The 15,917-nt window shown below is 34.9% G+C and overlaps 1 protein-coding gene across 5 annotated transcripts in view; it reads left to right on the top strand.

Moving 5' to 3' along the window:
* The window catches only part of NFIB (nuclear factor I B), a 236,768-nt gene that overhangs the window by 199,737 nt on the left and 21,114 nt on the right, over nt 1-15,917 (top strand). For 2 of the 5 annotated variants that reach the window (XM_032635669.1, XM_032635671.1), the window contains exons 9-10: nt 3,426-3,564; nt 6,654-6,736. The exons of 1 other annotated variant lie outside the window; for it this stretch is intronic. In XM_032635669.1, the coding sequence (XP_032491560.1) occupies nt 3,426-3,564; nt 6,654-6,736 (222 nt within the window). Of the gene's footprint in view, nt 1-3,425; nt 3,592-6,653; nt 6,737-15,917 lie in introns of all 5 variants that reach the window. 2 more of the 5 variants (XM_032635668.1, XM_032635670.1) reach the window with 1 other exon arrangement.

Here is a 15,917-nt window from a genome sequence, read left to right as displayed (position 1 = left end):
AGAGGTCACTTCATGGGGATTTGGTATAAGAGGATTTTCCACAATCAAGTAGACAGTCTGCCAAAGCTGGCCCTATCAACCATCGTAATATCAAAAATCTGTAATGTCATTTCGATCTTATGGTCTGGTATTTGGCTCTGCTGTTTTACCTCCAAGACTCCTGTCCACTTCTTCTCACAGTTTTTAACGTTCTGCGGGATTTTCATAAGTGTTCTGACATTAATGTTGTTCATTTACTAAAATGCCAGTAAACAGTATGTGCATATTAATTTAGAATTAACAAAGAAAGATCTGAAAAAAAAATTCCCTTTGGTCTTAATTTAATTGTTAACACGGAGCAAAATGGTCCCTTCTGATTTTTCGTGTGTGTGTGTGTGTGTGTGTGTGTGTGTGAGTAACAACATGTCCAGCACTATTCGGGTTACTTAACATTAAGTTATCTGTACTTTTAGCTCCATTGACTAGTAATGCTAAACTAAGTATACTGTTCTTGAATTTTGAATTTAAAGTTAAATGATTTGTGTTTTAGAAGAAAATGTTCAAATGGTGTAGCACTTTTAATGACTGTAATAATAATTACTAAGTAAAACAGTAGGATCTTGGTATATCAATTTAGAAGTAAAATTTGCTGTCAGAGCATGGATTCAAAAGTCTCAGTTCCATAGAGCATTTTGCTAGACTCAGCTGGGAACAGTGCACACAAGGTCTGATTTTAATTTGTGTAGAATTTCCATGAATAACAAAGTCTAATTAAGACATCCATTAAAAGTCCTTAACGTTAATTCAGTGTGGAAAATCTTAGAGTTCCATTGGATTTTTTTTTTTAACTGATGTCTTAATTAGGCGCTGTTAGGGGAGAAATTATGCAAATTAAAATCAGGGCCTTAGTGTTCTGCATTTCTTTAATTATTCAGTGCTTGTTTTACGTATATTTCAATTTCTTTATAAGTTAAGAGGGCATGTTAGGTGATAATCTGCCTATATTGTTCTCAGTTTTTCTTCATATTTTCAAGGTAAAGACCGAGCTTCTGAGAAGCATCTTACTCTCATCTCAATTTAAAAAAAAATTCCCTCTCAGGATTTTGTATAATAGGAGCAATGTACTATAAGTAGGATAATCCTTTCCTAATGCTGTTCATCTTCAGATAAGATGTCTCTCTTTTCATATCTACAATATGAAAGTTCATCTATTAGCAACCTTAAAAGACAAGCTTTATAGTGTAGCTTCATCTGTTTTGAACCAACAGAAAACTGAAAAGAAATAACCCTTCCATTCTTCTGACCCTGAGTTTCAGGAAAGTTGTCTATATTGGCTTGGGAGTTCTTTCTTTGTCACTTTCACTTTTTTTTAAATGAGAGAAACATCTGTTTGTTGGTTTATGTCGATTCAATTCCAGTAGACGAGGCTTGCAGGGTGGGCAAGGTAATATATTTGGTGGCAGCATTTTCTTGACAATATTGTTATTTTTCTCTTCCATGCTCTCAGGTAGGTACTGTCAAAGTGTTTTGGTGAACACAATATACAGAAAGGCTTTTTACCATCGAATGTACCACCGATGATAAAACATGATCACTCTTTTTTTCTTGGGGGAGATATATAAAGCAGTCTTTTGGCAGTGGTCGCATAACCAAAAGTTGATGGTCTTCTTTAGAAACAAATTGCTTTTTCCCTTTGAAAGGAAAAGTGGGTCTTTATTATAAACTGCAGAGTTGTTTTTGCAGGAACATTATATCTGCTTTGATGTTTAACTTCAACTCAAAACCAGGTAATTTGCACTTCAAAATAGGGCTCTTGATATTCACCTTTTTAGCTCTAAAAATCGGGAAAAAATGAGGACTTGTTGACCTGTTGTCAACTGTTCCTTTCCAGTATCCCCCAGGGCTGCACTGATTTTGACTGTTAAGTCGAGCAACTGAGATGCTTTGTCCTCCCCACAGCAGTTTGGAGATTAATTGCATTGCTGCTACACCGATTAGAGTGAGACAGTCATGCTATTTAATGGAATATTTTAAATAAAATTAGTCTAAGATATAACTCTCTCCTAGGTCTCCATAGGGGGAAAAAATCTGGTCAGTTTTCCTGACTTAAATACTTAATTTACTCATGATGAATATGTAGGATATTCAAAAGTTCATTTTCTTTATAGAATAAATAATGTGGCCTCTGAGGCACCCAACTAAGACTTACTTCATGTCTCTAAGTTCTAATAGTGAAGTGTTCTTAGCTGTTTATCTTTTTCTTTAAAGAAATGTCTACTTGTAATTTATGTGCAGGCATTTAGAAAAATATTCTGTTTCATTGCTTTTTGGACTTTAAAAGTGGTACAGATTATAAAGACTAAACATTTGTGGAGAACACCCTCAGAGCAAATTGTTGTGTACGTTATGTACTGGTGAATTCCAACATGAGCATAATTTAAAATACCATTCTCTGTCTAGAAAAATACATTCCAGTATTTCTTCAAACAGTGTTCCCTTAGAATTTTGTCTCCCACTATGGACACTAAGTTAAAACTCAAATAATAATATCTTTTCTATCACTGCCTAGCGGATTTTCTCTTTAATTCTCAGAGATGTCAACAATCAGTGTTTTGTGTAAACTCTCCATGCCCAGCAATGGAAGAGTAACTCAAAAAGCAGAGTATATTTGATTGCCCTCTGCTTCACTTCAGCACATTTTAATTTACGTTGGAAATCTTTTATTTGTAGGTGTAGGGTTGGACCTAGTTCAGCGTTTTATATCATTGTGTGGACACTGGAATTTTAAATGTTTAAAATATCATTCTACCTGCTTATATTAGTAAATCGTCACAAGTCGAGTGGAGATTCTAAGATCAAAATTGCCTGATGTGTGTTTCTGAGTGCACCTGTGTGTGAGCAAGGGCTAGCATTTTTGTATGCCAAAGAATGGGCCTTGACTATACATGATGGGCATTGTTGAGTTTGACTCCTTTGGTCTCCTAGAAATCCTTGTCTTCCTTGTCTCAGTGATATCATCATTTAGGTAAATTTTGTGTCCTGAAAGCCAAAAGTGACCATGAAGAGCAGATAAGAAGGTAGCACTGATTCTAATTCTCACTAGCTCAGTAAGGACTTCTGTTTTAGCCTCGGGCTCAGCATTGAAGTCTCCACTTGAGTTTTCTGTCCAACTCAGTGGAAGGATCAGTTCTACCTGGCTCTCGGGGTGTTGTAAAGATGACTAAACCTATATAAAGTGCTTTGAAGCTGGAGACTTTCTTTAAATGCTGCTGCTCCTTATGACTACTAACCACTGACGAGCCTCTCTGACTCAGATCCGAGAGAGCTTGTGTGGCGGTTGCATACAGCACGCGGGGTCCGCTCAGCCCTGTGTGCTGAGTGGACTTGTTGGACGAGATGACTGCCTTTTGGAGTGTTTCACCCGGCATTCTGTTTTTGTTTTGTAGCCTAACAGCAGTGGTCAAGTGGTAGGGAAAGTGCCTGGCCATTTCACTCCTGTCTTGGCACCCTCTCCCCATCCCAGTGCAGTGCGACCTGTGACCCTGACCATGACAGATACTAAACCCATCACTACATCCACTGAAGGTGAGGCAGCTTCACCTACAGCAACCAGTAAGTATTTCTGTAGGAAATGAGAAATGTCCATCAAAGGCGCCGTTGGATATCTGATCCAAGGTGGAAAACGCGGCAACTTTTCCAGCTACCCGACCCGATGGAGATTTCTCATTTATGTGGAACTGGCAGGCATGAATGTGGCCTGGCTCTCGCAAGCTCTCTCTTATCAAATTTCACTCAGTGCGTCCTATTTGAAAAGGGAGAAGCTTATTTGTTTGAGTAAATAGCTATAACATAAATAACAAGTCATGCCTGCTTGTTCGAGGTATACATCGAAAATGCACTGAATAACATAACAGTGTACAAGGTTTTTATATCACCCGAAGAGAGATTAGGTAATTGTTAGTTATTGGAGCATTCCTATAGAAATTAAGCCCCTTCACAAGGCAGGCTGAATCAGTACCTCTGTAAGATAATTGTATGTTTACATCACTGCAGGTTATGTCATTGTGAGAAACAGTCACACAATGTTGGGTGGAGAAAACATTTCAGAGCTTAGTATTAGGCACATGTAAGCTACCTGCACTTTCATTGTCTGCAACTTTTAAAAAAAATTTTTGGAGTATTTAGCCTATTATGGTGCATCAGGTATTATGATTTTTAGCATGGCCATAACATTTTAAATGTCAGAGATTTAGCCAGTGAATTTACATGCACATACCAATAACCCAAATGATTCCTTTGCTTCTTTGTATAGAGTACTCATAAGTACGCAGGAGTTATTACCCAGTTTTTCAATTGGCTTCATCCACACTGCCAGCTTTTTAGAACTGGAGCTGGTGTGCACAGATTGGTAAAGTGGAATGATAAAATTCCAGTCGGGAGGAATTAGCATGCTTCTCGTCAATTATACTTATACGTTAAATCCAGAGCTTCTCTTTTCTTTTTTAGAACAAGAAAATCCCTATGCTCTGGAAATTCCTGTGTGAAATTACAGAGATTTAGAAGTACCACTGGTTCTTTCTTTCTCGGCCATTGGAAAGTGCTCTTTTTTTGTGGCCTCTGAAAGGCTAGGAAGGAACCCTACAAGAAAAACGGACAATACTTGGAGTGTACAGTGAACTCAGCATTTCTTTCCCAAAATTCATGAGGCCCCATCAAATGATAAAACCACACAAGCTTGTAATTCCCATCAGTAATCATTAATTCTCAGTAACTGGTTTGTTGATAGAGGGTCCTACACTAGTGAACACTTCCCTGAATGCACAGATGGATGAGACCCAGTCAAGGAGGAATAAGAATCCTTTGTGCTACAGGTTAGCTATGTACATTACAGTCACTAAAATGCTACATCCAAATTTTAAAAGTGGATGCCTTGGGCATCTTTGAGCAAACAAAGTCAACACTTTAAATAAAAGCAAATAGAAAGCAAAGATTTTTAAGTAGTTGAAAGTTCCAGAAACTTCTGGTACCTACTCTTATACTGACATGAATAGATTACATTCAAGGGAAGATCAGACCGAAACGATCACAGCTCACCTATGGGAGTACTGTCAGCCTGTTTGTTAATGAATTGTTCTTATACTCACGTACAGGTTGATTAAAAAGAGATCTTATTTGACTTATAAAATCATAAAATATTCAAAGGAATATTTTGGTTGTATAAAGCTGGCTGCATCAGTCCATTTTCCACTCCTGCACAAAAGCGATATAGTGAGTCGTTTTTCTTTCCTATAAACAAAGTTGTCGCTGCACCTCCCCAGGCGCCACTGATGAGAAATTAGCCATTGAATTCATAAATCAGAAAAATTAAGGAAAACACAGAGGCCAAGGAAACCTCTTTCTCGTGGTTGAAAAGAAAGAATAGCACAGACTTGGTGCCCACTCTCTAAGGGTGAGGCTCTTCTTCAATGGTGTGTGTTGAATTCCAGAGGTCTGGAGATTGAATAGGGGACACTGGCTGCTTAGGGCTGCTCTTGAGTGAGCCCTTCATTCAGGAATAACTAAAAGGTGAATTGTGAGCATCTTCACTGTTTTAAAAAGTTGACCTAAAAAAGCCTCAACGGGCCAAATGAACGCGGCAGGATTAGTGTATTCGTTTTAAAAACGCCTTTTAAGAATTAACGTCTGGATTCCTCATTAATCTGACAGTTTTAAACCAAATATTATAGCTTTCTTCAGACTATAGATGTAACATAAATGATGAAAATTTACTTTTTCTGTTTATTCTGACATGGAACAATGGGATTGCTTAGAGCTGGGAAGATACATTAGTCCTTTCCTTTGTGAAAAGGAACAAACATCTTTAGGGCTAGGGAGATGTTTTCTTTGAAAAATTCGCTCTGCACCAAAAAGTACCTGTACAAAAAGTACTTGCACGGTGAGACCGTAATAATTTAAGGAGTATTCACCATCTATCAACTCCCTCTCTGGACCAATCACAAAAAAATTGACTTTTTGTGCTTCTGGAAAAGAAATGATTTTTTTCAGAAACATTTCTATCAAACTTAAGGGCATTTTCACATTAAATAAAATACTGAGCTAATTCATTCTATATGATATAATAAAATAGCCTTCTCCTTTATGTTAATAATGTTAGATATTCTTTTTAGTAAGACTTTTCAGTAAGACATTTTTCATCCTATATCATCAAGCACATCTGCTTAAATCCCATCATTTAAACCTTTCACTTTTTCCTGACAGACTTTCAGTCTGCTTTTACATTTAGAATCACAGACCATCATTGATTATCCCATTATTAGACAACCAGTATCTTGTGAAAAGGTACATCTAGGAAAGGGACCCTTCTGTTTAGCCAGTCCTTGGTACTCCTGCAAGACTGTAACCAGAGCATGTGTGAGATGCCCACACCAAAGCATGGGATATGGTTACTGGATAGATTTTTTGGGAGGGGGATAAACCAGTCAACTTGAGGTCAACTGTCATTTATATCAGTGGTATTCACTCACATGAAAGAGAAGAGAAAGACATTGTGTTTTGTTTTTGTTTTTTTTGTTTTTTGGTTGCAAGTCCCACTTCTCTGGGTTTCTTTTGCGTGGACAGGGTGTTCATTTGATAGTTCGCAATTTTTATCTTTGTTTTTGTTCTTCCTTAATCAGCCTACACAGCCTCAGGCACATCTCAAGCCAATCGATATGTGGGACTAAGCCCAAGAGACCCATCCTTCCTACATCAGCAACAGGTGGGCAAGTTTCACCCAGGTGTGATGGTGTAGCCACGCTTTTGCATTGGTGCTTTTTCTCCATGCTGCCTCTCAGATCTTGACTCAGAACGGGGCTCACGGGGCTTCTGAGAAAGAAATTGATCATTTCATTTTCCAAAATATCTTCTCATTTATCCATTGTTTCTCGCCTCTCTAAACAGGGTGTCTCAAATTGGCTCAAGACCTTTTCCTTCTCTGTAGCATATTTCATAACATCCATGAATAAACAGTGTTTCAGCCAGAGTATTTTTCTGTTTTACTGGCTATTGAGAGCTTACCAGCCTATACCTTCCAAAGACAAAAATTGTCAATTGATTTAAAAGCCAATTAAAGTAGGAGCACTACACAATTTGTGGGGTTTTTTTTGAGCTCTTTCATATTTTCCAGATGTTTTACTCCTCATTTTGGTATTTTAGTCCAAGAAGATGAGTTTTGAAGCTAAAATCTCAGGCGACGCATCCTTCCTATTTTAATAGGTTTAAATTGGTTTACTGATTTCGGATGTGATAAAACACTTTTTTTTGGTTCTGCTTTCTTACCTCATTTATGTTTCAAGTAGCATTTTAAATTTCACATCTCATTAATGCTGTAAATTTAATGCAAATGAAGTGTTTACCCAAACTGTGAAAATATACAGCCAGGATTAATGGTAGCTTATAAACAAATTAGCCATAGTCAAAAGCGTGGACCATACAAATACAGAAATCCCACGATTCTAGTTACGGGATGACAGAAATCATTCTAAACACTTCCAAATTTAAATATATTTTATGATGCATATGTTTGCTGCTCTCAAGTTTTGATAGCAGAGCAGTTTGAAATTAACAGTGTGCAAAATATTGCATAGGGAAAAATGTCTATAATGAATCAGAAAGAGCTGGTATTAATGAGCTTGCTCTTCATTTACAGCATAAGTTGTATGTGCAACTGAGTTTTTACAGATGTAGCGAGCCTGTGCAGGTACTCATGCCAGCTTCTTTTGTTCTAGACTTGTCCACCTAGTTTATGCTTATCATGCCTATCTGTGCCTCATGTGGAACTTTCAAGTCCTGCCCAGTTGCAGGCCAAGGTGGCAGACTGCTTATATTAAAGGTCACCACATGCAGAGTTCAGAGAAAATCGTAAAGATGATAGCTTATTCAAGATACTTGATGTTTTGCCAGGTTTAAAAAAAAGCAAAACAAAACAAAACAAAAGAGTGAGAGCTAACTGAAAACATCTGTACACAGTTATGAAAATACCAAATAATAATTAGTGGTTTTGCCAGCCATTGGCTTTTCAACATAATTTTCTGAAATGTTGCTTTTTTTCACCTCTAAAATTGCTATAATATGAAATATGCTATAATTACTGTAATATGGTTCTATTTGACAAATGTATATGTTCCTTGTGTTTTTTAAAAACAAATGCAGGATTCATAGGTTTAGAAACTTATTCTCTTACAAATCATTTCACATATTTTCAGAAATGTTTTTGTCATGAGACTTGCATTCTTAATGACATGTCTCTAGTTTTCAGTTAACTTTTAATTCATAGAATCGTGCCTCTGTTATTTAAACCTTTAGCCCAAACACATTTAGAATATTATAACCACTTTCATGTATTTAGAAGCAATCTTCCCATCCTCCTGTCCTAACCTAAGGCAGCTTTAAGTTTTTAATTTATAACTTATGACCGTCATTAGAGCCTCATGTAATTATGATCACAAAAATTGATTATATAAAAGTTATTTTTTCTTTCACATGTCCAAGGATAAATCAAGAAAACTTAACAAGCATCAGGAAAATACTAGTCTTAACGTAGATAGAGTTCTGAGCACATTTTAATTGAAAAAAAAAAAAAAAATATATATATATATATATGAGTTCTAGAACTACAAACTTTTTTCATCAAAGGCTGCCGCTTGTTATTTAAGTAGACAATGTCGAGTGAAGACCTCTTACAATATAAATATGATTAGATGGGTCAAATATGGTGTACACTTATGGAATATATAATGTGTATTGATCTTTGAAAGAAAAATTATATAAGCTTCATAATGAAAAATATAATGTTCAGTTTTAAGTGCCATACAGACAGATAATTTGTCCTCTGTATAATGAAAGAATTAGTGCTACTTTTTGAATTGAAGAAGCCCTATATGCCAATTCATAATAAGCTACAATTTGAGGCATGCAGAAAATGAGTGTATATGCGTATCATACTATACACGTATATTACTAAACTAAGGCTCTAGTTAAAAGCTTTCAATTACTTTAATCCTTTCAAATTTTAACAGAATCCTAGAGATGAAGTTTTATGTTTACTGTCCAGGAACAGAGGGACAGGAACAGTTTAAATGACTTCAGTAGAGTAAAGGTTATTCTTTAGTACAGCAGAAATGAGATTGATTTACTGTGTCCTTTCATTACTTTCCAAAGATTTAAAAGAGACCACTCTTCTAGCAGCAGGTTTTAAATGCATTTGGTTTAAAGTACTCAGTGATGAATGGAAAGAAAAATCAAGGGGTACATGAAATAAAGGTAATCAATCATTTTATATTAGCTAGGAGAAATTCAAAATTAGAAAGGCAATGGTTTTAGTCTGAGAGAGTTCTTTTAAACATTCCCCTTAGCTTTTAATATACATGACCCCTTAAGAATAAATATTGTCACCAGGTACATTCTTCAGTTTATTGGCGACTGCTTTATAAAGATTTATCCTTTTAGGTTATGAAAAGTATTGATGTGCATTGTTGAGTGCTATTTTTTTCTTAGAAAAGAACTTTAATATAGCCTACATAAATTAGAGATAACAATAAATTTAAAATTGTTGAATAATTTTGACTGTCTTATAAATAATCTTTCCACGCAATGACACTAAAGCAGAGCTTTCAATATAATTATTCCTAACACACAAGGACACTGACTTCTTAAATTAAGATGGGAAATATTAAAATTAACCCTGTACTCCACTGGTAAGAGTAATACATTCATTTTGGCAAATCTGAAGACTAAAAGCATAAGCTTTTATAACCATTAACTTGGAATACATGCAGTTGTTATTAGTAATTATACACCACTGTGCTCCTTTTTATAGTGGTTATTACTGATCACTACTGGTTGCTAACTGCCTTGAAATATAGTTTTTCTGACACAGGAATTCCACTGCCATTCTAAATGTGATATCTCATTTGAATCTGAAAAATAAAATCACATAATCTTGAAGAATATTTCAAAAAAGATTTCTTTAAAACAATTGATTATTTTCCATTAAAAACAGTCCTCTAATTAGTCATAATAATCAGCTCATGCCAGCTGATCAGAACTTTGAAGTTTCCCTTTATCTCTTAACTCAATCTTGAGTGTTTTTCAAGGTCTGGAACTAGACTGTCTTTGAGATGATTGGCTTATTTAATGCATTCACTATTGGCATGGGGGAAATCTTAAAATCAGAACTTCAATTGGAACTTCATTCTTTAACTTTTCTCTTGGACGATGGTGTGGTGGCTTGAAGAACTTGTGGGTTTTTGGCAAACCGAACTCTTTAGTCTCTGCTGAGAAATGTCTTTTTATGATTTGGAACTTTTTCAGAAGTGTCAAGGACCTCCTCTCTGGCTTAACTTCACAGAAGTTTAGTAAAATGCGGTGTTTCCTTTCCTCCTTATACTTCCTGAACACACTGTGCACATTCATTATGATAGGCAGTGAAGAAACCACACTTCCTAAATTTCATCTCCCCAAGAATATGGGAATTATATAGCAGAGTATTGGGTATTGCTTAGAAAATACAGAAATTTTTGTATAATCTAGTCTAACAATTTTAGTATAAATGGCAAATATGAGACAGCTTACTTGAATTAGCACCAATTTCATATTGATCAGCTTCATAATGAATTTGCTAAATTGCAGGCCTTCTTTCTTTGTAGTCATAGAAAGTTTGGTAATATAAAAAGGTCTAGTTAATTTGATCACCGTTATACTAGAGTGTAAGGCCATAATAAAAGTATAAATCCTTACTGTTATACATCAGTACAACATATTTACAAAACCCTTATTGCAAGTTGGAAAAAAAGTTTGTAGCTAAGAAGCTTTTTGTTTGGAAATAAAAGATTAGTATTCGAAGTAATTCGATTACTATTCATATCAATTACTATTGATTACTATTCAAATACTATTACTATTTGAGTGTCGTGTAGGCAAGGATAACGATCCAGATCTTAGGTGTTTCCCCTTGGGCAGATTTTTGAGGGAAACTAGATGGTCCCCATGCTTGTTTTTCTGAAACTCATTGAGTTGGGCTAAGGTACATATTAACCTTTGATATCGATTTGAGATTTGAGATGGAGCAAATGGGAGGTCACTTTTGCCTTCCCTGAGACAACAAAGTCAAGTCAGCTCTAGTTTATGAAATACAAGGCTTGTTTTCATAATCTCAAAATTATAATCTCCTGACTATATATGCTACTTATTATTAGAGCTAATGAATCAGTGGGCTGATCAACTCAAGCCCTTGCATTACTTCTCACAGTTGCATGGATTTTACTGGTGCCCGGGCTTCCGCATGTTACATCTCTTGCATGATTGTATGATGCTCTTATTTCAATTTCAATCACTGGGCTACTTTCTATGAAAATGTTTTCAACACTTTTCTTGATAAAAATTTGAAACTAGAATTTGAAAGGACTTTTCACGACACTAAAAATTTCTGTTACACCCAATGGCCTTTTTAAGACGTTGCCTCTGTACGATTTTATGTTTGTTTATCTAAGACATTCATTGAAATCCCTTTATAGTATTTGTCCTGACAAATGGCAAAGCCAAAGCTAGGTACCTTAAAACCACTGGCAAGGTAGTCTTTTATTAAAGGCAAGCAATTGAAAGGCCACAAGTAGACTATCAACAAACTTTTCAATAAAGTCAGGAAGCAGGCTATCAACACTTGGGCTGTTCTTATTGTGTCTGTTATCATAATTGACAGCTTGACGTAAAACCCTATCACATGACTTCTGGGTAGGTATGTAAATGGATAAGAGGTCACCTTTTCACATATGCTAGCTGGAAAGGAAACACATTTAAAGGAAGTTTCACTCAAAATAATGGCTATGCAAATGTTTAGCTTTTTGGCTAGTTCTTAAAATAAAAAAAATAAATAAATAAAAAACCTTCCAAAGTCTGTCTTTTATCATTCATTCATTCACTTATTTTTATTGGGTATCAAAGGCTAATATCCAGATAAATTATTCTAGAGAACATAAAAATAAAATCGTTTGCTGTAACCTTAAATTTCAGTCAATGCAATCACAAGGGAGACAATTTTCTTTTCTGAAATTTTTAACTTCAGAAGATCTAAGGAGAATCAGGGAAATAAAGGAAATTATGAAGAGTTATAATTATAGACATTTTAGCCTTAAATATTCTTGAGCTGCACATGAAAAGTAGGGTAGGAAAAGAACAGTGACAGGCAAACTTGTGTCGTGGGAGAGAAACAGGGATTAGGAGTCAGGAGGTGTGGTTTTAGTGACATGACAGGACATGTCTAACCTTGGACAGGCCTTTAAACCTTTCTGTCCTGTTCTTATCTTGGAAAGGAAAATGAAGAGGTTGAACTACATGATCTCCAAGTTCCCCTGAAATCTTAAATTTTACAGATGAAAGTAACCTCCATTTAAAAATTAAAAAAAAAACTTTTCATTTTCTAGTTCTTATGATTTATGGTCAGTAGTGTTTATTTAGTTCATGAACTATGCATACCCGTTTAACTTAATCCTACCGTGTTTATTAAATATCAAGAAGCACGGTTTTCAGAAATTGATATTAGATGTAACTTTAAGGTACCAGGATGACCTTGAATATCTTTTTCATTTTTATATGTTTACATGCTCCACCTGTATCACAATTTTATCTTGACCATTTTGTTTGTTCAGTAAAGCTACATCCTTTTCATTCAGAGGCCATTTTATTTGCTCTCTGGCAGGTGATTAATAAAATAAAAATCAACTAATCTAAGAGTTAAGAGGAAAATATGAATCCTGAAGGATTAATCTTTTTAATCACCCCACCCCCAAAAGCACTCCCACCCCCCAAAAATCTGTTTCTTTGGGGGCTATCTGGAGAAATGAAGAAACCTAAAAGAATATAAAACACACCTTTCAAGATATTCCCTTGAGGGTCCCTGTAAGCTTAAAAAAAAGAAAAGCAAAAAGATAAATTTACCTGTGTTGATTATTCTGTTTACAGTTTAATGGTTTATTGGTTCAACGGAAAGCTGTTGTCATCATAAGGGACTGTTAGTACTGTTTGCTGAGTCCAGCAAAGTAGAACATTTTCTTACCTTCTTTCTTTTGTTCCCAAAGCTAATTGTGAGGCATTTAACAAAAGCCCGTGTTAATAACAATGGAGGCCCAGTCATGTGAATAAACAAACTCTTATTCTGAAATCACAGGCAATGTTGATTCTTCTACCTGCATGAATATTTGAGTGTCGTGTAGGCAAGGATAATGATCCAGATCTTAGGTGTTTCCCCTTGGGCAGATTTTTGAGGGAAACTAGATGGTCCCCATGCTTGTTTTTCTGAAACTCATTGAGTTGGGCTAAGAACAAGGTTCTCATTCCAGAGATTTTACAGACATCATCTTAAGAACATACGCAGTGAAAACTTTACCTTCACTTCTTTCTTAGTTTGGATTTTTTCAACCCCATCCCTTCACTCATAGCTTTTTTGAAGGAGAATCTTAAACTTCCTTACCTCACCTTCTGTTTGCTTTTGGAAATCTGGGCATAATTGTTTTAATATAAAATTTACCTTAATTTTCTAGACAATCTTATGTCATGTTTGTGGATGCATATAAATTAAAGAATTAAAATTATTTATATGTGTGCATTTCTGTGAGGGTGTGCATATGACCAGATCTGTCAAAGTCTGTATTGTTACAAACGTACGAGTTGCTACAAACACAACTTTAACAAACTAAATTTCTAAACGACTTTGCCCCTGGTGTTTTAAACTTGATTACTCTAGGGGGAAAAAGTATCTCCCTATTTTTTGAGGAAAAATACTTGGAAAAATCACTAGGGCGTTGTTGAAGCTTTGCAGAAAATTTTTATGTTAATGAAAGGCATGTATTTATGTACCACCTAAAATTAAAGATTTAAAATTTAATTTAAAAAAAGAATTGATAGCTAAATTACATAACACCTACCCTCTCACAGGACAGAAATTGAGGAATCACGACCCTAAACTTAAATAAGATTATCACCTATTATTTTAAACATTTCAAGTCTAAAGTAAAATCCGTTTTGGTTAGGAATTCTGAATTATGCTAATACTGAGAATATTTAACATGTTCCTAAAAGAAGCTTAAATACACTTAACCTTTCATCACCTGAGAATCTGTTCAAAATTTGCTGAGTCAGGACTATCTTATTCAAACAAGATTCTTAGGAATTGATTTCATTAGGAATTAGTATCATGGAAAATTTCAGTGAATATACAGTTTCTATTTTAATTGTTTATTGTTTCCCCTGTCCACACGATCACCTTTAAAATTTTCTTAATCAAGAGGTTAATTATTAATTCAAAGGCTCTTGGTCAAGTAACCTGGTTAAGTAAGTTATAACATATAAGCAGGTATAAGTACTTCTCCTCAGAAACTTTTGGAAATGTTGATAATGCCAGTCCACAATCTAAATAGCTAAATAAATTTAAATTTTATTTTATATTTTCAGTAACTGAAAGGAAATTAATTCAATACTAATTGATATCCTGCCCATTTCTTTGGCACGTAGATTGTTAAATATACTCAGTGATCATTTTTTCTGTATTTAAGCATAATTATCTGTTTGGGAGAAGATATTTTGATCATATGTACCTTAAGTATGGTTGAAAATGAATAGTTGTAGTCAGGTTTCATCCCTTTGAGACTACTGTTAGGAGAGAAAAGTCCAAAAGTATGTTGATTTTAAGTGTTCAACGGGTGGCCAAAGACAGCCCTCTTGACATTTTGGAGGGATGATTAACAAAGAAACAAACAAAAAATTAGCAACATGAACAACAAAAAACTAACTGATTTACATATGCATTCTTCCAAGGAGACAACAGTGTCTCCAGTTGTCTGGGAGACAAGCCAATCAGTGAGTGATATTTAGGTCACCTGGCTTTGTGAAAATAGCTTTTCTTTATGAAAATTTCTCCAATATAACCTGAGAGGCTCATAGAAGCTAACCTGAAATTAATTATTAGCAGAATTAACATGTGCTCTGCCTAGAGTTCTGCTCTACTCTGCCTCCCTTCTTCAGAATGTTTACTTGACTCAAAACTAGGACTAGAGCAGAATCTATGAGTGGTCCTTAAGGTAATCTTTATACGAAGGAAGCCAAGCTTCTTGAACTGTTTTTAGATTGTTTTCATAGTATTGCTTGAAAAGAATATACTTTGAAGGAGCCAACTGACTACTGTTACTGAAGAAATAATTGTTCAAATTGCCCCATCACATTGCATTTCTGATGAGATGCTCCATTTTGAGCACTTTTTAAAAATCTTGCCATAAAATTTCCTCCTTTATGCAAGCATTAAGGTCCATTTTAAGAATATTTTTCATTCTAATTTAATTTCTTTACTGATATATGGCTTATTTATGACATATATTCTAAGCAAAATCTACATATCTTTCAACCTATCTATCTGTCTACATTAAGGGAATTTTTTCAGCTTTTTAATTAGTTAATTAATTGATTGGTTAATTAATTTTCAGTTCTTTAATTTATAAAATTACTTTTACCTGAAATATCAGTATAATTAAAATACATGTTTGGGGAATTTTAGGTGGTGTTTTTGGAGCCTCATAGATCTGTAGAAAAATGAGCAAAACCAAATATTCTGAAGCTCCAGAATCACTATTACCTAGAGTGTATAGAAAGTAGAGTCTAAAAGGAAAAGATTCTTAATAGCCAATTCTTTTTTTAGCCATAATGTTATCAGAAAGGATTAAAATAACTTATCATGAGTTTAAAGGGACTTTGGCTCCAATCATCATCTTCTAGAAATTCTTACTGAAAAGCAGCAAACAAGGTTTAGTGGACTGCTTTGAATAAGTCATCTTTTCAATGCAAGATTCAGTTAATTTACAGCATAGCTCTCTACAGATTAAAACCCATGATTTTCTAGTGTGTTTTTTCCCCCC

This window comes from Phocoena sinus, chromosome 6 (genome assembly GCF_008692025.1).
Source record: "Phocoena sinus isolate mPhoSin1 chromosome 6, mPhoSin1.pri, whole genome shotgun sequence".
Lineage (NCBI taxonomy): Eukaryota > Metazoa > Chordata > Mammalia > Artiodactyla > Phocoenidae > Phocoena > Phocoena sinus.
The sequence above is the reverse complement of the archived record's forward strand: the minus strand, read 5'-3'. Positions and strand labels throughout refer to the sequence as shown.